Source organism: Geotrypetes seraphini, chromosome 10 (genome assembly GCF_902459505.1).
Source record: "Geotrypetes seraphini chromosome 10, aGeoSer1.1, whole genome shotgun sequence".
Lineage (NCBI taxonomy): Eukaryota > Metazoa > Chordata > Amphibia > Gymnophiona > Dermophiidae > Geotrypetes > Geotrypetes seraphini.
Genome location: NC_047093.1, coordinates 106,279,392 through 106,301,739, shown reverse-complemented (window position 1 = coordinate 106,301,739; position 22,348 = coordinate 106,279,392). Strand labels below are relative to the sequence as shown.

General features: G+C 45.6%; 1 protein-coding gene across 1 annotated transcript in view; it reads left to right on the top strand.

Moving 5' to 3' along the window:
• The window catches only part of LOC117367913 (discoidin domain-containing receptor 2-like), a 235,372-nt gene that overhangs the window by 92,454 nt on the left and 120,570 nt on the right, over nt 1–22,348 (top strand). Inside the window, exon 3 of the mRNA XM_033961001.1 lies at nt 17,930–18,032. Coding sequence (XP_033816892.1) covers nt 17,930–18,032 — 103 coding nt within the window. The remainder of the gene's footprint in view (nt 1–17,929; nt 18,033–22,348) is intronic.

The following is a 22,348-nucleotide window of genomic DNA, read 5'->3' as shown; positions in this document are numbered from 1 at the left end:
TAAAGCTTCGGCTTCAGGAAACCCGAATGGCTCTTGGGAAGTTGGAGGATGAGGGGATTAAATTTAATCTGGAGAAATTGAAGCTTAAATATTTTGAAACAGGAAACAGAGCCAGTAAACTTTTGGCTCACAGGGTCAAAATGCAGCAATCTAGGAGTAATATTCTGGCTACTGACGATATAAGTATACAGAAGCGGTTTCGGGAATTCTATCAGGAGCTATATACCCCAGAGCTTAACGGCTCTGTGGAAGAGAGCCAAGCCTATTTAAGGGATTTGGGGTTACCCACCTTGTCCAGCTCGGATGCACTGGGGTTGGAGGGGGATATCACGGTGGATGAGGTGCTCCGAGTTATTAGACATTTGAAGCCGGGAAAGTCCCCAGGATTGGATGGGTTTACAGGGCTGTTTTATAAGAAACTTTCCCCTCTAGTTGCACCTTTGTTAACTAGATTGTTTAATTCCCTGCAAGAGGGGGAATGTTTACCTTTTTATATGCGGTTGGCGGGGATTACGATCCTTCCTAAGCCTGGGAAAGATGAGTCCTTGTGTGGTAGCTATCGTCCTATCTCCCTCTTGGGTATTGATACTAAAATCCTAGCTCGTATCCTGGCTGATAGGATGGCGGCTCATATGCTGGACCTGATCCACCCAGATCAGGTGGGGTTTATTGGGGGGCGTCAGGCGGCTGATGGTATTAGGCGGGTGCTGAATCTGGTGTGGGAAGCCCGAAGATCGGGGTCTCCCTGGGTGGCGGTAGCGGTGGATGCCGAAAAGGCGTTCGACCGAGTAGATTGGACGTTTATGGAGGCTGTCCTACGCCAGATGGGTTTTGGGCAGCGATTTATCTCGTGGATCCTCACGCTGTATCATAACCCGATGGCTTGTGTCAAAGTTAATGGGGTCTATTCCAAACCCTTTGAGTTATATCGAGGGACGAGACAGGGGTGCCCGCTTTCGCCATTGTTGTTTGCTTTGGTGATTGAGCCTTTAGCTCAACGCATACGTTTATCTAGGCTAGTGAAGGGGGTGCAGGTGCAGGGGGTTGAGCATAAATTGTCCCTTTTTGCAGACGACATCTTGGCCATAGTGGAGGGGTCAGAGAGATCGCTTTTGGCGTTGAAGGATTTGATGCAAGATTATGGACGGATTTCTGGCTTTAAAGCTAATCTGTCTAAGACAGAGATCTTGAACATCTCAGTGCCAGCGGTGGAGGCCCTGGTACTGCAGCGTAGGGTTCCCTTTCGATGGGTGAGGGGCCCAATCAAGTACTTGGGGATATGGCTGGGGGCAGACTGGGAGGACCTGTTTCGCCTTAATTACCTTCCTTTAGGAGTGGCACTACAACGGGACCTGGATAGATGGGATCATTTGTATCTGTCTTGGATGGGCAGAATGGAGGTGATCCGCATGATGGTTTTGCCCAAATTTCTTTATCTTTTTCAGGTTTTACCTGTAGAAGTACCCAAAGCATACTTTGTGCGTTGGCATAAGTCTCTTTTACACTTTATATGGGGGGGTAGGCGCCCCAGAGTGGAGCGATATGCCATGTTCAAATTTAAAGAGGAGGGTGGAATGGGAATACCTGACCTGGAACAGTACTATAGGGCGGCACAACTTAGGGCGGTGGTGGAGTGGCATGCGACCCCAGCTAAAATGTGGGTCCTAGTGGAACAGGGTCTCCTGGAGATGCCTAGGGGCATTCTAGCTTTGTCATACTTACCATGGGTGGGTTTAAGGGACAGGGAGATTGCTTCTATTCCTAATCCTTTTATACAATGGACGCTAAGGGTTTGGATTGGGGCTGGTAGGAAATTGGTGGGTGGAAAGCGGAGATTACATCTTATGCCCATTCGGTATGCGGAGGATTTCACCCCGGGTAGGGAAGGGGGAGTCTTTTGCAGATGGGAGCGACGGGGGTTGCGTTGTTTTGGCCAGCTATTGGAGGGGGAGCGTATTCGTGAGTTTCCTGAGGTTCGGACCTCCTTCAATCTAGAGCAGAGTGATATGTTCCCTTACCTCCAGGTGAAGGATTATGTTATGCGTTGTAAAGTGAGAGACTTATCCGCTTATAAGCGTTCCGGGTTTGAGTTATTACTGGGGGACTCGGTGAGTCGAGGATGCATTTCCAATTTATATCGATTGCTGCATGCAGACCCTGATCAAAAAACTACGTATATGAGGGCGTGGGAGGAGGATTTGGGGCACACATATTCGAAGGAGGAATGGGAACAAATTGCATTACGCATACATCATGTAGCGGTGGCCCCGCAATTGGTTGAAAATGCACTTAAACTTTTGGTGCGATGGTATGTCACCCCTGTGGTGATTGCAAAGATGAGTGCATCCCATACAGGGGAGTGCTGGAGGGGATGTGGTCTGAGGGGTACATTTTTTCATATGTGGTGGGACTGCCCCCATGTTGGGGACTATTGGACCCAGGTGTTCCAATATGTGGGGAGTCTGTTACAATGTCCATTCCCATGTGGAGCAGCAACAGCTTTGTTGGGGATTATTCCGGGGACTGTGGAGGCCACGCAGGATAAGCTGGCAAGACTGGCTTTTACGTCTGCTAGAATGGTGCTGGCGTCCCTGTGGAAGAGCACTACAGTTCCAACGGTGAAGATGATGAGAGTGAAATTGAGCTGGGTCTGTGAAAAGTTTAGGCTCTCCGCTTTACTTACCCGCCAACGGCAACAATTTGAGGACCTGTGGGGACGCTTCCTAGAGTTGGAGGGGGACCTTGAGGTTCAGGATCAGGCATTGGAGACTTAGATGGGGTAATCCCACTGTGAGTTCTATTATATTTCCTTTGAAGCTTTGGACTATATTCAACTTCTTCTTCCTTTTTCATGATATCTCCTGGGTGGGGGGGGGTGTTGTAGGAGTATAGGAAGTTGGGAACTTTAGGAGGATCGGGGGGGGGAGGAGGGAGGGGGTTGGGGGGGAGGGACTGGGGGGAGACTTGATATACTGTTTTCACTGTATTCTTGCTGTTGATGTTTTGTTATACTATGTACTTGTAGTACTTGTGAGCACAGTGTTTAAATAAAGAATTTCAAAAAAAAAAAAAAAAAGAAATCCGCTCAGGCAATTGCACCCCTCTTGCAAACCCATGCTATGTAAGTTAAGTGAGCATGTAAAAAAAAAAAAAAAAAAAAAGACTTACCGGTCTGTAATTTGCAGTGTCTAACCTGCATCCATTTTTGTGGAGCGGAATGACGTTAGCTGTTTCCAGTCTAATGGAACTTTTCCCGTGCCCAGAGAAAGATTGAAGAGCACGGCTAATGGTTCTGCCAGAACATCTCTCAATTCTCTAAGCACTCTGAGGTGCAAATTATCTGGTCCCATGGCTTTATACACTTTGAGCCTTGACAATTCTTGGTAGATGCTGCTGGTGGAAAATTCAAAATTCCTGAACGGGTCTTCTGAGCTCTCTCTTGTTTGCAGCTGTGGGCCAGATCCTGGTGCCTCACAGGTAAATACTGAGCAGAAGTATTTGTTCAGTAGTTCAGCTTTATCGGGGTCTGATTCTGCAAAGTTGCCGTCAGGTTTCCTTAGGTGCACTATCCCATCTGTATTCCTCTTTCTATCACTAACATACCTGAAGAAGGATTTATCCCGTTTTTTAGTATTCCTAGGTAAATCTTCCATCTTGAGTTTGGCGTATCTGACCGCTGTTTTGACAGTTCTAGATTTTTCTAGATAAACTTCTTTGTCTTCTGGTCATTGTAATTGTTTGTGGGATACAAATGCTCTTTTCTTCTGTTTTATGAGTTCTGAGTTCTCCGCAGAGAACCATTGGGGTTTGTTATTTCTCCTCCGTTTACTCACGGCCCTTATAAAGAGGTTGGTTGCTTCCTGTAGGTTAGATTTCAGAGCTAACCACATGACCTCCACATCATCTGTTGAGAGCTCTGAATGGCAGTGAGCAGCTGGAAGGTATGGAGCTGACTGAGGCTGGTTTGGAGTCACCCAACTTCATGCCTCAAGATTTCCAGGACATGGAGCTGGAGCCATACCCTGAGCCACGGAATGGAGTCCTGCCAATGTAGGTTTGCTGGACTGAAGACAAGTAATTCAGATTGCCTAAATGCTTTACTTGAACACTGCTTAACTAAGCTGATTAAATGTTTTTGTGGTAATCCTGAAGAAAGTATGGTGCTTGGAGGCACCTCTAAGAACTGTAAAAGACTTGTTTTGAGATTTTGTGGGGGGTTTTCTTTTCCCTCTGGGTGGGGGAAGGGCTGTTACCAGTCCCAGGCAGTGGGGAATGCTCCGCATTTTCTGTGGTGGGATTGAGGGCCTATGATGGGGGAATTGCGACCACACAGAATACACTCCCTGGCCAGCACGTCAGCTGCTGGGGCCTAGTGCCATAGCACTAGCACAGGCTGAGGATATCAGCCCAAAAGACTGTTTTTGTTGGTTTTTTTAATGTTTGAAAGTTTGAACTATTAATCGGCTGGAGGACCAGCAGCAGCTTTGGAAAAGCAGTAAAAATGCAGTAAAAATACCACCTTATTACCAACCAAGGGACCCGACAAGGTCCGTGTTTCGGATAACACGCCTTCCTCAGGGGTCCTAATGGATATAAATATTCAATTGTCATTGCGACGCATACTCGGATTGAGGATTTGGCTCACACAGGCGCTTGTTTTATACCTTTTTATTGCGGTTTGTTTCATACCTTAACAACCATGTATTGATATTTATATTCATTAGGACCCCTGAGGAAGGCGTGTCATCCAAAACACGGACCGTGTCGGGTCCCTTGGTTTGTAATAAGGTGGTATTTTTACTGCATTTAATTATTGGTATAATAAACATTACCTGCATCTTGTACATATTTGTCTGCAATTTTTGTTTTGTTATTAGTTCACTTCTGCTAACCTTTTTTTTTTTTCCCCTTGTGCTGCCCATAGCGGCTCACAAGAGTTTTCTCTTGCCACTGGTGCCCTAGGACCTATTGCCCTGAGGCTGCCGGTGACAAGAGGGAATGATTTTATTTTTTAATTTAGTGATTTAATTGTGTCAATTTCGAGAATTTACGTCTGCTGTCTGTATTTTGCACTGTTCAGGAAGAAATGCATTTGTTTCTTTTTCTCTGGGGTTGTACTGCATGCAGAGTCTTGCATCTTAGGGTTTGTTTGCATATACAGTAGAACCCCACAAATTCACGGTTCACAAATCATGGACTCAGTAATTTGCGGTGTTTTCTGACCGCCTTTTCCTGGTACTAAAGTCAGGCTACACCAATCAGGAGCTACTTTGACACGCTATCTGGTGTGTCATAGCAGCTCCTGATTGGTGTTGCCTGACTTTATCTCCCTTCATCTCCCTTTTGACCTCATCCACATGGCTCATCACTTTCAGAATCCCCTTCCCTCTCTCCTCAGAGGGAACGCTTCCGGGTCAGCCGCAGGAGGTACGTAGGAGCCGCTGCCCATGGCTTTAAGGAAAAACTGCAGCAAGACGGAGGAGGAAGCTGGCAAGAAGCTAAACATCCGCAGAGGAAAATGCCGCATCGCCCTCAAGTGGGGCCGCATGTGGCCTGTGGGCCGTGGGTTGGACATTCCTGTAGAGAGAGGAAATTGTGGGAATCAGGTACCTAGCAACCTGCCAGTTGTGCCGATGCCAGGAGAGGGGCCTACTGCCGTTGCCCCCCCCCCAAAAAAAAGCTGAGTCAGTGTGCCCTCCTTCAGCGGGCCCCCCCCTGACAGTTTCAGGCCCTAGGCATGTGCCTATTGGGCCTATCCATTAATCCAGCCCTGACTGTGACCAACCCAGCGCCAGCGCTGGCTTACTCCCAAGAGAATGCAGCATCAAGAACATGCAGTCCCTCACCAAGACAGCTGACCAAGTCAGTAGCAGTAGTCAGGAGTCAGCTGGCTACTCTACAGACACGGAGGCTGAGCAAGACAGAGACTGGTCACTCAGCCATACTCAAGAAAATACATTTCAGAATAGGTTTAAATTTAAGTCAATGAGATGTACTGCTTTCAGAGAGAATCCTGTCACGTTAAGGCAGTCCCCAGGAAGGCAGTATAGAGAAAGCCAGGCTCTACAGTTAAAAGAGCTGGATCCCTCCCCTGCTCCAGGTACAGCGGGCATGGCGAAAGGTGAAAGGGGTAAACTACAATCTTTAAAGAGAAAAAGAAAACATTTAGTGGGGAACACATTTGGTAGGTAACACAAAAAGGAAAAAAAAAGAAAGGTTAAAGAAAAAAGATGAATCTATAATCTATACAGAAATCTAATTTAGATCTAAGAAGTTTGGTGATTTGTAAATTTGTGTTTCCCTAGCAACAGCAGCAGATGAATCCAGAGACCAATGGGATAGCTCACATCTACCAGCAGGCGGAGATAGAGAAACTGATTAACAGGTGGTCCTATTGGCTAGCACTCCTCCTGTTTATCTAGTATTCTCTATCTCCCAGCAAGAAAAGGTCGCTATTCAACTAGCTCCTGAATTCTGGCTGTGGCTGGAACTTTATTTTCTCCTGTTGAGGTTTCTCTTCAGTGAGACTGCCATTCTGTTTCTCCTGTTGAGGTTTCTCTTCAGTGATCTGGCAATGCTATTTCTCCTGTTGAGATTTTCTCTTCAGTGAGACAGGGGTGTCCGGCTGAACGGTGCCGGCTTTAGGGGTTACACCTGGGCCCCCCCAGGTCCCTGCCTCACCCTCCCTCCATTGCTAGAGGGTCTGACTGGGTCTCAAATTTTTTCTTAGAAGAACTTTCCCTTCTCTGTAAAAAAAAAAAAAAGAGACCACAGTTGCTACATTCTGCCATGCTTTTGCTGAAAACTGGTTTCAACCAGCTCTAACAACTAGCTTGTGAGTATGTCTGGCTTTTACGGTTGTTTGAACTTCAGGTTCTGTTTGGGAGTCTTAGTACTGTGGGTTCGGTCATCGTACATTTAAGGCATGGATATTTTATTGAGGCTAAGTTTTATGACTAGAAATCCGTGGAGGGAGCCAGGACTTCCCACCCTTTGCATGCACGCGCTTGGTTTCCTTGTTGGTTACAGCGTGGCAGTAGCGGTGCGATTTCTTGCTCGCACTTGTTCTCATTGTTGGGTTTCAGTGTAGCAGTAGTAGTCCTGTTTATTCTGAGGCTCTCTTTCATCGGTGTTGGTTACGGCCATGTGCAGCTGATTGTGCAGGTGCCGGTTTATAGCAGCATGAGATGGGACATGTTTTTTTTCCGGCGCTGTGGGTCGTTCTTCTGGTTATTCCCTGAGTCTGATTTTATTTCAATGCAAGCCGCGGCAGGGTAAATTTTGCGGGGCTTGAATCCAACTATGTTTCTAGGAGTGTTGATGCAGCGGCCACGTGTCAGTGAGAATCCAGCGTGCGCTTGGGTCTCCGGCGATGGCGGGAGAGCTGCAGAGTTCCGGTAGTTTGTTTCCAGCTGACTTTGGTCAGGGTATGCCGGGGCTTCTCTCCTTTCCGGTTCAGACAAGTTGTATGTGTGTCACCAGCTTTGGGACAAGTTTGTGCAGCTTAATATGTCTATGTCTGTGTTCCTGCTGTACTCCCTTGAAGGAAGCTGCTTGTTTAATCAGACTCTGGGGTTAGCACTCAAGGGGTTTACCAGAGAGACTCTGCCCTGTGCTAGGTCACCCAGTCTCGGTTTGTCTCCGGACTGGGGCGACATACGGCAACTCACGGCACGGTGAGATCAGCAGTAAGATAGTGCCCTGTATTTCACACAGGTATCTCATTGTCTCTCTTGGGGTCCCTGCAGATTGAGCCTTTGTCTGTTGGTAACTGTCCTTATTTGGGCCTCTGTGCTGAACTGCATGTGTCTAGTAGTGGCACAGGATATATATGCCTAAAGGTAGTACAAACAGTTTCCAAGTTCTGGCTGTCTCTATGGGCATAATGACACTGCGCATCTTCCTGCGGCCAGGACTCTCTTTCTCTATTTCTGAGGGGGCCTGGACTTCAGATTTCCATGCTTATCACGCTGGTTTCTCCTGTCACCATTTTCTCATGGCACATGCTAGACGGGCCCCCCGACCAGACAGGAAGGGCTGTACAGCTCCTTTTAACCAGGAGCCAGTTACCTATTCTATCAAACCCGCGGAGGATCACGCGCTATGTGGCTGTTAGCCTCATTCCTGAAGGTCTCATTAGCGATGTGAGCTTTGTCTGATACCTGTAAGGATGCTGTTGTTTTCCACGGGGCGGTAGATGCAGCATCTTGATGAGTGTAGTATGTATTCACTTTAAAGGACATATGTATTTCGCTCATGTTGCGTGGGGTTAGTACTGTTTTCATGGTTCCAGTATATTCCTCTTTACATTGTGAAACTTGAATTTTCCTAGGAGAATCTTCTTGCAGACCCTACAGTCTCATCCTGCCATTCCCTGACCTTCTGCACTTCATTCTGAGGGGATCTTGACTTCTTTCAATGACTCTTCAGGCTTTTTCATGAGGGAGAAGACGCTATAATGTCAGGTCAGGGGGCTGTGAAGATTTTTCAGGATGCTTGCATCTTTGCATCCTCCTCAGGTTTCAAGTTCGTTCTTGGAGTCTCTCTGTTTTGTGTTTCCCTTTTCAGTGTTACTGGTCCTCAGGACAGTTCTTGTAGTTCTTCAGGAACTAAGGGACGTTGTTCCACTTACTGCATAGTGCCCGAGACGGGGGCATTGGGCAGGCTGGATCCATTCTTCTGAATTAGTTTCTCAAAGTTACACATGTCTGCAGACAACATGGTAGTATATTTACATTTTCTCTATGGACTCCGAATCGGCACTTGGTTTGCCTGCCTCCCTTGGAGCAGCGCTTTCGGTTTTGGCACATGCCAAAGCTTACCCAAGGCTTCACGAATGTTTTAGGTGATGTGGGCGGTGGTACCGTTTTGGCATTACCAGGCGATTCATCTAATTTCTTCTTGCCTGCTTGATTCGGACGACTTCCAGTCGGGCCATTTGACTGACACGAAAAGGGTGGTATCTTTTCCTCAGTTCTTTACAAGTGCATCTTCGAATTTGCACAGCGCTCTTTTCTCCTGTACTATTTATAGGTATATCGGGGTAATGTTTTTATTCAAATGGGAGAGACATGTGTTTCTTTCCGGAGACTTGGGCGTGAGGTCTCAGTCTCAGATTGGTATTCTTCTTCGCTTACCATGACCAAGAGTATGGGATTCTGTACAGTTTCTGTGATCCATATTGCTGACTCCACTGGGAACTTTGGCTTGCTTTCCCCTTCTTACGCTACAGCAGTCGCTTTTGTTCCGGTGGTTCCCGGTATCTCAGGGCTCCAATTATTTGGTATGCTCCTCCTGCATCGTTCTGTATGATTTGGTGGCTCAGCGCGATTTCTCTTTTCAAGGCATGCCTCGGTCTTTGCTGGACTAGCTCATGACCACCGACCATCCCGGGCTGTCGGGTTGGGGAGCTCGGTGGCTTCCATCCTCAGCTCCAGGAGTCTGGTCTTCAGAGGCGACTCAGTACTTGTTCATTCTTCTACTCTTGAGCAGGGTCAGGCTACCTTTCTGGAGCTTCAGATCATTTTTCCGGATGGCCGCTGAGGGTCCTTTTGGTCAGTATTATGATGGGGATATTTCTCTACAGCTTGGGCAGTAGGTGTTGTACTCAGTTGGCAGGTGAAGTTGGTCTGCTTCAATGGGTGGACTCTCATCTTCGTCTTCTGTTGGCAGATCCTTTTATGGATCAGGATAAGAGTTTGGATAGACTTTCTCTCCGCGGAATCTGAGCGTGGCCATTTCTTATATGTTACAGTGTACAGCACTGTGTACGCTCTGGAAAGTGTGCATGTTAGTAATAGTGTAATCTTCTGCATCCTGGATATTGAGATTTGTGGCTCAGGGGTTCTAGCTCTTTTTATGGACGTGAGATCTCCTTGACCTAGACCTCATGGCCTCGTCTCTCAATTCTAAGCTTCCTAGCTTCTTCGGCGGGCCCAGGAAATGGGAGTTAGAGGGGGTAGCTGCATGGCTCCTTTCTCGCCTCTGCCTTCTCTTTTTCAGTGTTTTCCGCTGGCTGATGATGGCTTGGATTTGCCATCTCGAGCTCGCTTTCCGGGCACAGTATTTGTAGAATCTCTGTATTGGCGGCGCCATCCTTACTATGCGGATTTGATGAGTCTTTCGACAGCCGGACTAAGTAGTTTCCTGGTATCCGGCTTTGCTCGCCTAGGGTCCGATCAACATGGATATTTATACTACTTTAGTATTACGACCTAGTTTTTTGAAAAATCTTGGTTGACGTGTAAGGGTTATGCGAAGCAGGTTGTTTCTTCTCTTATCCAGGTGCTACGGGCGTCTTCTCCTGTGGCTTCTGCTTCCTTTTGGAGGTTTTTCCTTTCTTGGGTGCTTCTTAACGTTTGAAACACGAGTTCCTTTTTGGCACAAGTGTATTGCCGAGGGCTTAGCTTTCAATTCCCTTCAGCTTCTAGTGCCATTCTTGGCTTGTTACAAGGGCTAGGTATATTGCTCTTCACTTACTTCTCAGCTTCATGTAGTTCAGTTCCTAAACAGAGTGCGGTATATTCATGCGCCTCTTAGAAAGCCCGGTTTGGAGTACAATCTTCATGTACTTCTTCTCAGTTTACCGAAGGCTTCATTTCATCCTTGTCTTTTGGGACTCTAAAGGGCTGTGCCGTTGAACATGGGGTTTCTTGTGGCCATGGCTTCAGTTCTGCAGTTTTCTATGTTGCAGGCCTTGTTTAACGGGGATTCCTATTTCTGATTTCCGAAATATGGGGTATCAGTTCGGATGGTACCACTATTTCTTTCTGGGGGGGTGTCATCCTTTCTTTTATGTCAAGCTCGTTTTTCCTTCCTTCTTCCTGGGAGGAGAAATTGGGAGCCGTGCTTTTATTCACTGCATTTTTTGATGCGTACGTAGCGTTCTCCGCGAGCTCTGTTTCTAACGACTTTTAGTTGTTTATATCTCCTTTTTGTATTCTTCAAGGGATGCCTCAAACGTATGGCGGCGTCCGAAGCCTCCATCGCTCAATGGGTCCAGGAGGACATTCTTTATGCTTGCTTGCTGGCAGGGAAGCGGTTGGCGAAAGAACTTTATGACCATTCCGCCAGAGCGATAGCTACTTCTTGGGCTCGGCCCAGAGGTTTTTTCCTTGGAGAAGATTTGTCTTGCGGCTAATTGGTCTTCCGAGAGTGCTTTCTCTCCGCATTTCTGCTTGGATGTGGGGGCGCATGTGGTAGGGGCGTTTTGTGCTTCGGTTGTTGCGGAGGCGGCGTTTGCTTCCCACCCAGATTGAGGATTGCTTTGCTACATCCCATTGGTCTCTGGATTCATCTGCTGCTGTTGCTAGGGAAGGAAAAATTATGTTCTTACCTGTTAATTTTCTTTCCCTTAGACGCAGCAGATGAATCCAGAGCCCCACCCTTTCTGGATATTGTCTCTCGGTTTTTTCTTTTGCAACTTCGCAGTTTGTTATTATGGCAGGTTGTTTTCTGTATTATTGCATTTTGAGATTTGTTATGGGAAAGAAGTTTTTTACATGCTATGCCTATTGGATGCTTGGGCAAGGAGCTATACTAGATAAACAGGAGGAGTGCCAGCCAATAGGACCACCTGTTAATCAGTTTCTCTATTTCCGCCTGCTGGTAGATGTGAGCTATCCCATTGGTCTCTGGATTCATCTGCTGCGTCTAAGGGAAAGAAAATTAACAGGTAAGAACATAATTTTTCCTTTCTATTTTTCAAAAGCGTCCTTGACCAAAAAACATTTTAAGGAACGCTTGAATTTTTCTAAAGAAGATTCATTACGAATATAAATTGGTAGATTGCTCCAAAGCTGGGGTGCTATAACTGAGAAAATGGTAGATCTTCTGGTTCCTATCTTCCTAAGAAAGTTGGCTCTTCAGTACAAGACGCACAGGTTGCCGGATCACAACCTTTGGATTTAAATAACTTAACTGACATTTTGGAAAACTCCCAGGAAGAAATAGAATATCGGGGTACTTTGATAATATCCTTTGTTTTTGAACAAGATTTTAACGCTATATTGAAAATATTCTTTCGACAAGTCCAGAGTTTATTCCTGGGTCAGAGAATTTGGATATTCCCTGATGTTACAAAATCTACTCAAGATCGGAGGAAATTGTTTTTTCTTATGAGAGAAGAAGTTAAAGCCCTGGGAGCTACTTTTCTATTAGGTTATCCTTGTAAATATTTAGTAAGATACACTGGAATTAAATATGTCTTTTTTCTTCCTGAGCACCTCCGAACCTTCTTGAACACTAAGAAAATGCTATAGGGTTGTAGAAAATTAGGGCCGTGAAAAGCACTTTAAGCCATTTCTTTTGATAATTGTGATTTTTTTTCTTAAGACCTCCTTGTCTTTTCTTAAATTGCTTCTCCAATCTTTTTGAGGGCTAATTAAGAGTTTAAGATTAACTATTATATATAACTAGTCTTTAAGCCCGTTACATTAATGGGTGCTAGAATAGATGTCTATCTGTCTTTCTTTCTGTCTGTCTCTCTACCTCCTGCTGTATTTCTCACTCCCTGGCCCCCTTTCTCTGTTTGTCTTTCTGTCCCTCTTCCTGCCTCTGTGTCTTTCTTCCTTTCTTTCTGTCTCCCTCCCTCCCGCTGTCTGTCTTTCTTTCTATCTATGTCTCTCTCCCTGCTCCCTATGTAACATTCCCTTCCCCTCCATTTTCCTGTGCAGCAGCATTTCCCCCACCCCACTTTCTTGTGCAGCAGCAGCATTCCCTCCCCCTCCATTTCCCTGTGCAGCAGCATTTCCCTCCCCCACCCCATTTCCCTGTGCAGCAGCTGCAGCAGCATTCCTTCCCCCTCCATTTCCCTGTGCAGCAGCATTTCCCTCCCTCCACTCCACTTTCCTATGCAGCAGCAACAGCATTTCCCTCCCCCCACTTACCCTGTGTAGCAGCCGAAGCAGCATTCCCTCCCCTTCCATTTCCCTATTCAGCAGCATTTCCCTCCCCCGACCCCACTTCCCTGTGCAGCAGTAGCAGCAGTATTTCCCTCCCCATCCACTTCTCTGAGCAGCAGCAGCAGCGGTATTTACCTACCCCTCCAGATCCCTGTGCAGCAGCAGCAGCAGCATTTACCCCAAACCCCCCCCTTTCCTTCCGGTCTGGCCTACCATCGCACTCACTGTGGTCAAGGAGATCTCCTTCCTCCAGATTAGACACACTGATTGGCTGCTTCATCAAAACTGTTCGTTGCCGCAATGCTTCATTCACTGAAAGAGAAGGCACAGCAGGAAAAACGTCACTACCGGTAGAAGTTTATTTTTAAGTTTAAAAGTGTCGCTGCGGCTCCTCTCAGGATTGCTGCCTGCGTCGGAAGCCTTATCTGACGCAGGTGCGGCTCTTGAGAGGAGCCGCCGCAGCACCTTTAATCTTAAAAATAAACTTCTACCGGTAGTGCCGTTTTTCCTGGATGGAGGTCTAGAGCGCCAATTCTGTGCACATGACCACTGTCAGCACTCCCAATGACCTCCTCGCCGTCCAATGTGGGCAGCCATAGCGATGTTTCTCTGGCAGTGGGTGGGTGAGTGAGAGCGGGAGGGGGGAGTCGCGCGTGTTTGCTGCCTCTGTCAACCGGCCACTGCAACAGCCAAGCGCGCTTGCGCACTCCTACCTGCGGGAACCTACAGCTCACGGAAAACGGAAGCACGCAGGTAAGAGTGCGCATGCGTGTTTAGAGTTTTATTATATTAGATTCTCAAGGATTCCTAAATTGTGATTAGGCTTGAATTCTTTATAAACTTTGGGAACTTTTCTTTTACTGTATACTCTGTATTACTGTAACAGGTGGATACTTGTGATTTCATTTGAAAAAGATAAATAAATAAATTTTTTTAAAAAAAAGAAATGTAAAAATGTTTTTGGTCTCTATGGGAGTCTTATATTCATTTCCTGTCATTTAAAGCTTGTAGTTTAGTCCTCAATGACTTGAGGCTTTGGCTTACCTCTTCCCCCCATACCTGTGGAATAGGGTAAAAAAGGGGGAGATGGGGGGACAAACAATATATATATATATATCAAAATACAAATGACGTTGACTGTTTACAATATCTTTTTCTGGAACCGTACAGGAATAAGAACATAAGCAGTGCCTCCGCCGGGTCAGACCATAGGTCCATCCCGCCCAGCAGTCCGCTCCCGCGGCGGCCCGAACAGGTCCCGAACTGTCTGAATCACCAGAAGGGGCCCCCTTGCCACCTTGGTTTCCCATTGAGTCCTATCTTCCCATCGAAGTCTTAACCCTCCGGTCTTGCACATGCACGACCTGGTTGGGTTTCTATACTTATTACCTGGTTAACTTTCTATACCTGTGTTACATCCCAGCACCTCTCTCAGTATCCCACGATCCCTTTATCCCTCAGGAATCCGTCCAATCCCTGTTTGAATCCTTGTACTGTACTCTGCCTGATCACTTCCTCCGGTAGCGCATTCCAAGTGTCCACGACCCTTTGTGTGAAAAAAAACTTCCTTGCATTTGTTTTGAACCTATCTCCCTTCAGTTTCTCCGAATGCCCCCTCGTACCTGTTGACCCCTTTAGCCTGAAGAATCTGTCCCTCTCCACCCTCTCTATGCCCCTCATGATCTTGAAGGTCTCTATCATATCTCCCCTGAGCCTCCTTTTTTCTAGAGAGAAGAGCCCCAGCCTATCCAACCTCTCGGCGTATGGGCAGTGTTCCAGCCCTCTTACCAGTTTCGTTGCTCTCCTTTGGACTCTCTCAAGTACCGCCATGTCCTTCTTGAGGTACGGCGACCAATATTGAACGCAGTATTCCAGATGTGGACACACCATCGCTCGATACAATGGCATGATGACTTCCCGCGTCCTGGTTGTTATGCCCCTCTTTATGATGCCCAGCATCCTGTTGGCTTTTTTCGAGGCTGCTGCGCACTGTGCAGATGGCTTCAGTGATGCATCCACCAGCACACCCAAGTCTCTCTCAAGACTGCTGTCTCCCAACAATGCCCCCCCCCAATTTGTAGTTGAACAACGGGATCTTTTTCCCTATATGCATGACCTTGCATTTTTCCACGTTAAAGCGCATTTGCCATTTGTTTGCCCAGTCTTCCAGCTTGCCTAGGTCCCTTTGCAGGTCCTCACACTCCTCCCTGGACCTAACTCTGCCGCACAGTTTGGTATCGTCTGCAAATTTTATAACCTTGCACTTTGCCTCCTTTTCCAGGTCATTGATAAATATGTTGAAGAGTAACGGCCCCAGCACCGATCCCTGTGACACACCGCTCATGACTCCCCGCCAGTCAGAATATTGTCCCTTTACTCCGACCCTCTGCAGTCTACCCGACAACCAGTGCTCGATCCATCTGTGCACATCCCCTCCCACCCCGTGGTTCCACAGCTTCCTAAGCAGCCTTTCATGTGGCACCTTGTCGAAAGCCTTTTGAAAATTGAGGTAAATGATGTCTATAGGTTCCCCATTGTCCACCCGACTGCTTATTCCCTGAAAGAAGTACAGAAGGTTCGTTAAGCATGACCTTCCCTTACAGAATCCATGCTGGCTTGTTCTCAGTAGGCCATATCTCTCGATGTGCTCGCAAATACCGTCCTTGATCATAGCTTCTACCATCTTCCCTATAATTGAAGTCAGGCTCACCGGCCTGTAGTTTCCGGGGTCACCCCTCGATCCCTTCTTGAAGATAGGTGTGACATTTGCCAATTTCCAGTCCTCTGGTACCTCTCCAGTTTTCAAGGATAGGTTGCAAACATGCTGGATTGTGCCCGCTATTTCTTGTCTTAGTTCTTTCAGAACCCTTGGGTGGATCCCGTACGAGCCCAGCGATTTGCCGCATTTTAACCTGTCTATCTGTTTGAGGACATCCTCCTTACTTACTTCTATGTGTTCCAATTTTTCAGCCTGTTCCCCACTCATGAGCTCCTCTGAGTCCGGTATATTAGATGTGTCTTCTCTCGTGAAAACCGACGAGAAGAACGTGTTCAACCTCTCAGCTACCTCTTTATCCTCCTTGATCACTCCCTTCCTATCCCCATCGTCCAACGGCCCCACCTCCTCTCTCGCTGGTCGCTTCCCCTTTACGTAACTGAAGAATGCCCTGAAGTTTTTCGCCTCCCTGGCCAGCCTCTCTTCGTATTTCCCTTTTGCTTTTCTAACCTCTCGGTGGCATTCCTTTTGGCATTTCCTGTGCGCCTGGTGATTTTCCTCCGTTGGGTCCTTTTTCCATCTCCGGAAGGATACTTTTTTGTCATTTATTGCCCTCTTTACTTCTGTTGAGATCCAAACCGGGTCCTTTGACCGCTTGTTCTTGCCGCCTTTCCTGAAACTGGGGACGTACATTCTTTGTGCTTCCTGCAGGGTGTCCCTGAATATGGTCCAGGCACTTCCTACAGTCTCCATCCTAAGGATGTTTCTGAGCTTCCTCCCCACCATTTCCCTCATAGCAACATAGTTCCCTTTCCTGAAGTTGAGCGCAGTTGTTGCGGTCCTCCTTACTGTGGGTGTCCCCCTTTCTAATGTGAATCTGATCGCGTTGTGGTCACTGTTGCCTAGTGGTCCTCCCACTTCTACCCCTCTTGCAGGCCCCCTTAATCCGTTTAGGATGAGGTCAAGAGTAGCACTCCCTCGCGTCGGTTCCCTGACTAGTTGCTCCATGAAGCAGTCCCTCACAGCTTCTACAAATCCTGTTTCCCTAGTGCAGTTGGAGTGACCCGTACTCCAGTCAATCCCCGGGTAGTTGAAGTCCCCCATCACTGTTACACTTCCAGTCCTGCATTCTTGTCTCAGTTCAGCTTCCAAGTCGTGTCCGACTCCTTCCGGCGTACCAGGTGGGCGATAGTACAGCCCCAGTTTTATGCCTGCACCCTTGTTTCCCGGCAATTTGACCCATAGCGATTCCAGCCCCTCTGCCTTCTTTGCCATATCCATCCCGACCGAATAGATAGAGTCCTTTATATATAGTGCTATGCCTCCCCCCTTCTTGTGGGTCCTGTCCCTCCTGTAGAGCTTGTACCCCGGCAGCGCCACATTCCATTGATTCTCCTCTGTCCACCATGTTTCTGTAATTCCAATTATATCCAGGTCCTCCCCCTTGGCCATGACCTCTAGTTCACCCATCTTGGCCATGAGGCTTCTTGCATTTGCGTATAAGCACCGCAGGTCCCGTCGTTTTTCCTCCACCTCCGTATTTACCTGGGCCGCCTCCCCTTGAATTTCGGGCAGTTCTCCTGTTCCCTGTGCTTCTGCTTTGCCCTCAGCCTTTACCCTCGTAGCTTTCGGTTTCCCCACATTCCCGCCACCCCACTCCCCCGCTTTTCCTCTGGGTTTTCTAGCCCTACCAGCCCCCTCCTGGGCTATCATCCCTTGAGCCTCCGTTTTATCCCCCTCGCCTTGTGGCACCCCTATATTGCCCTCAGCTTTCGCCCTTGTGCCACCCAGTCCCCCTGTGTCTCCATGCTCCTTAGTCTCCTCCCAGCAAGCTCCCATTACCTGATGTTTCCCTCGCTGTCTGATCATAAGATCCACCGGTCTCTCTACTGTTTTATCTAATGTTTGTTCACACAGTAAAGAAATTTAAAACATAAAATGCATAACTTTGGTTCTTAAAATACCAAAGTTATAAGCTATAAATGCTAGCAGTTTAAAGAAAAAAATACACCTACGCAGTTGACACCTGCTGCTTACCACATAGGTACTTTTGAATACTGGGCTCATGACACATACACTAGCTCTTCCAGACCCCCTCCTTCCACCATGCACCTCTGAAACCTTTTTGTGCACTCAACTGACAGAGCTTATCCAGAAACATAAAATGGGTTATTCCTTTCATATAGCAAATCCTCTTAAGTGCTAGAACTCTGTAAACATTAATTATGTTTCTTGTAACTGTACGATCTATCCTGTATGCTGTTCTGTTATCCAAGATTCTGATTACCTGTGTCCTATGTTTTTTTGGTAGTGATGTGCCGCTATCCTCTGGGGATGCATGATGGTACCATCCGTGATGATGATATCACTGCATCTAGTCAATGGTATGAGTCCACGGGTCCCCAGTATGCAAGGTAAGATGTGCAGGAGTTGGCAACAGTCTCTCTAGGTTTCAGGCTTTTTTGCTGCTTGCATCTTTTCACTAAAACAAATTCCCACCAAATATTAAGAATTCTGCATCACTGTTCCCTCTAAGCTGGGCGGGAGACCTCCAACTGCATTGCTACCAGTGGGGAGCAGTTCTTCAATACTGTGTCTTCCATCACTAGGGTCAGGCAGGTTCTTTGGAGTCCTGAAAAGCTTTTCTGTCTCTCACTAAATATGATAGTGAAACAATGCCCTCTACTGGCAGAATTATAAGTGAAGGACTCCCTCTCAGCTTAGAGGAAACAGTGCACTGCATGTGTACAGAACTATACTTATCAACTATAATAAAACCCTTATCACGCATGCGCACTTGAAACTCCATGCGTCCATGCTTCCGTGTCACGCATGTGCAGTAGAATAATTCACATTCTGCCACGATCACCGTGCCTGTGTCAGCTGACTTCCTGCCTTCTGCCCATGCTGCCGGGACTCCTCTTCTTCTCACCCCCGGACCAGCAGTGGCAGCAGCCGCGGTTTCATCAAGCAGCTGCAGGCCTTTGATAGGCCGGCCCACTTCGATGAGGCGGGCCGGCCTAGCAAAAGCCCGAGGCTGCCTGATTAAACCATGGCTAAAGCTAAACTAAAGCTAGTGGATGCTGGACAGGGGGAGCAGAGAAGGGAGAAGGGGTACTACTGGATAAGGGGAAGGGAAAAGGGCTACTGCTGGACATGGGGAGCAGGGAAGGGCTACTGCTTGATAGGAGGGAGGTAAAAAGAAGGGAGAAGAGGTTATGCTGGACAGGGGGAGCAGGGAAGGGAAGAGACTTGGGAGTGTTGGTCGACAAGTCGATGAAGCTGTCCGCGCAATGTGTGGCGGCGGCAAAAAGGGCGAACAGAATGCTAGGAATGATTAAGAAGGGGATCACGAACAGATTGGAGAAAGTACCGGTAAAGGTACACCCTCACCTGGAATACTGCGTCCAGCACTGGTCGTGAGAGATTAGAGAAACTGGGCCTCTTCTTTGAAAAGAGGAGACTGAGAGGGGACATGATTGAAACATTCAAGATACTGAAGGGAATAGACTTAGTCGATAAAGACAGGTTGTTTACCCTCTCCAAGGTAGAGAGAAAGAGAGGGCACTCTCTAAAGTTAAAAGGGGATGGATTCTGTACAAACCAGAGAGTGGTGGAAAACAGGAACGCTCTTCTGGAGGCTGTTATAGGGGAACACACTCTCCAGGGATTCAAGACAAAGTTAGACAAGTTCCTGATGAACCGGATCATACGCAGGTAGGGCTTGTCTCAGTTAGGACACTCCGTCCAAAATTCCCCTGCCTAAGGATTCTGCTGAACTGATTGAGCAGGTATGCTTAGATTTAACTATGATAAAAGAGATGTTAAAAGAAACAACAGTGCAGCTCAGTGGAGTTAAGGAAGAACTATATAATCTATCACAACAGATGTCAAGCTGTACTACTCGTATGGAGCAGTTGAAAAGGCATATGTCAGGGGCTGAGGAATAACCCAAGAGCTTGAGGAGATGAATAACAGGAATAGATGGAATAATATCTGTATTTTGGGTGTGCCTGAAAGGTTGGAGGGTGCTAACCCAATTGAATTTTTAACATCTTTCATACCAGAAGTTCTTTCATTACAATTTAAATTTCCCCTTGAAATAGAAAGAGCTCATCATCTTCCCTCGAGAGCTTCACATAATCAGCACGGTCCAAGACCGTTAATATTAAGGCTTCTTAGATTTCAGCAAGTTTTCGAAATCAGCAGCTAAAGTGGCAAAAACAATAAAATGGAAAGATTCCCGTATCTTATTTCTCCCAGACTTTGCAAAGCAAACTGCCACGCTGAGGAGACAATTTTTACAGTTGAGACTGAAGTTAAGAGAAATGGGGGCAAATTACAGGCTAATGTATCTTGCAGTAATTAAAATTACTTTTAATAATAATAATAACTTTATTTTTGTATACCGCATTACCATGGAAGTTCTATGCGGTTAACAGATGAAGAGACTGTACATTACAGCGAAGTTACACATTTTTAACAACAGGACAAGTCATTATCAGGATCCTGCTAAATTAGAAGAATTTATAAATCAAGAGCAAAGTCATATGACATAAAACCATTCATGGAATGTTGACAGTTAATACAGGTGACAGTTGGTATGGCGGTTGATTGTATCAAATTCTTCAAGTTTTGTACAACGCACTGTATTTCCTTCTATTTCTATTTATTTTCAAATGGTCACAACTGAATGATCCAGTCATAAATTATTAAACAGCTTTGTTCTCAGAATGGATTCGGAAGAAAGTAAAAGTAAATGGATTTGCTTAGCATGAAGTGTCAACGACTGGAAAATGTTATCACCTCATGGGAGATTATGTACTAATTAAAGGGGGAGTTAGCTTATAAATCCTAACGGCTATGGGTGTTGTGGGCTGTAACACGGAAGAAAGCTGCAATGAATTTATTGAGTGGGTTCACTCTGAAATCAAATGCTTGTCAGCAAGGATCAGATGGTTAATTTCGGTGAGGAAAAAAAAGTGACAGCTTCATTGTTAGTATTGATACGGAAGGAAGCTGTAGTCAGACGGATAGTATCATCAGGGATAAAGAATGACAGCTTCAATTACAGACTTGACACAGGAGAAAGCAGCAGTGAATTGATTTGTTCTCAATATTTTAATAGTCTCATATATGGCAGTGAACTTTCTTGTTAAGGCTGGCAACATTTTGATAGCATGAAGTGTTATAGATTGAAGTCATAAATACAAAGACTGCAGGAGTCATGTAGGTTGCAATACAGAAGTAAGCAGCATTGAGTTGATGAAGCAAGTCCATTCTAGGAATACATGATTTTCAGCGGGAGTCAGTTGGATAATTTTGTGAGAATAAATTCTATGCTTATTACTAGTTATTCTGTTATCTTTGATAATGCTTGGGAAGATAGCGAATTGATGAATACTTAGTTAATTCTCTAATGTCATATTATTATTTTTTTCAATTTTTATTCATTACTGTTTCCATATTTCACATTTTACATGATATATTAGAGAAGCTGAATTTATAGTCCAGGTCATTTTCCTATGTCAGGGATTATCTTATATGATATATTAACCTAGGAAAATTTAGACCTTATTTATATTCATTTAAATTTTATAATATTCTATTTCAAAAGGGTAGGGGTTCATGATTTTCCATGGTATTTAATAGTCTTAATTTATTTAGTCTTAAACTGAGGATAAATGTAAATAGTTTGGGAAGGGTATTGATTGCGATAGGTGTTTTTTATGTTTCTAAATTAATTACTTGGAGTTATCAATAATATAAATATGAGTGCAAGGGATACATATATATAATGATATTAGGTTAGGAGAGTCATTTTAATAAAAATGATTGTAGTTGGATATAAATTAATAGTACTTATAAATCTAGTCTGATTTTAATTGCATAGTTCTTACGAGCAAATACTAGAGAAGTAAAATTCTAGGTAATTGTTATTTCTCCTTTAGAGTTTTATTATTTAGGTTTATGGGATATATGAATAATTGGAGTTTTTCTTCTCTTAGATTCATAATTTTAAAAGGGAAAAGGGAGTTTATTTTCTTCATAGTATTGCCACGTTTCAATTGTTATGCATTATTATTATTAGGTGTTTATATACCGCCTATCAAGGTTATCTAAGCAGTTTTACAATCAGGTACTCAAGTACTTTCTCTATCTGTCCCGGTGGGCTCACAATCTATCTAATATACCTGGGGCTATGGAGGACTGAGTGACTTGCCGAGGGTCACAAGGAGCAGCATGGGGTTTGAACCAACAACCCCAGGGTGCTGAGTCTGTAGCTTCAACCACAGCGCCACACCCCCTACCATTACTGAAGGCTGGTTCATAATTATTAATTGGAGCTTTTCAATGTATTTCAATATATTTTGGTTGTCAGATTACATAAAATATAAATATAGACTATATAGATGCTTAATATGAACATGTTCATTATGAATTAATTGTTTTATAATTAATAGTTATTATTAGTACCTACTTATGATCAATTTAAAATCTAGGAATTGATTCAGTTTTGGGAAAAGTATGGGAGGGGGAGGTTGGGGTTTCGGGTCTATTAAATCGATCCAAGTTCACCAAGATATTTTATTTTAGGGGATAGGGAAGGTTGGGGGGTTATGGTTCCTGGATGTTATGGGAGGTTTACATTGAACAGGGTAAACTTGTGTATTTAATTGGTAAGTTGCATATATGTATTTTCTTTAAATGTCAATGGTCTCAACCATCC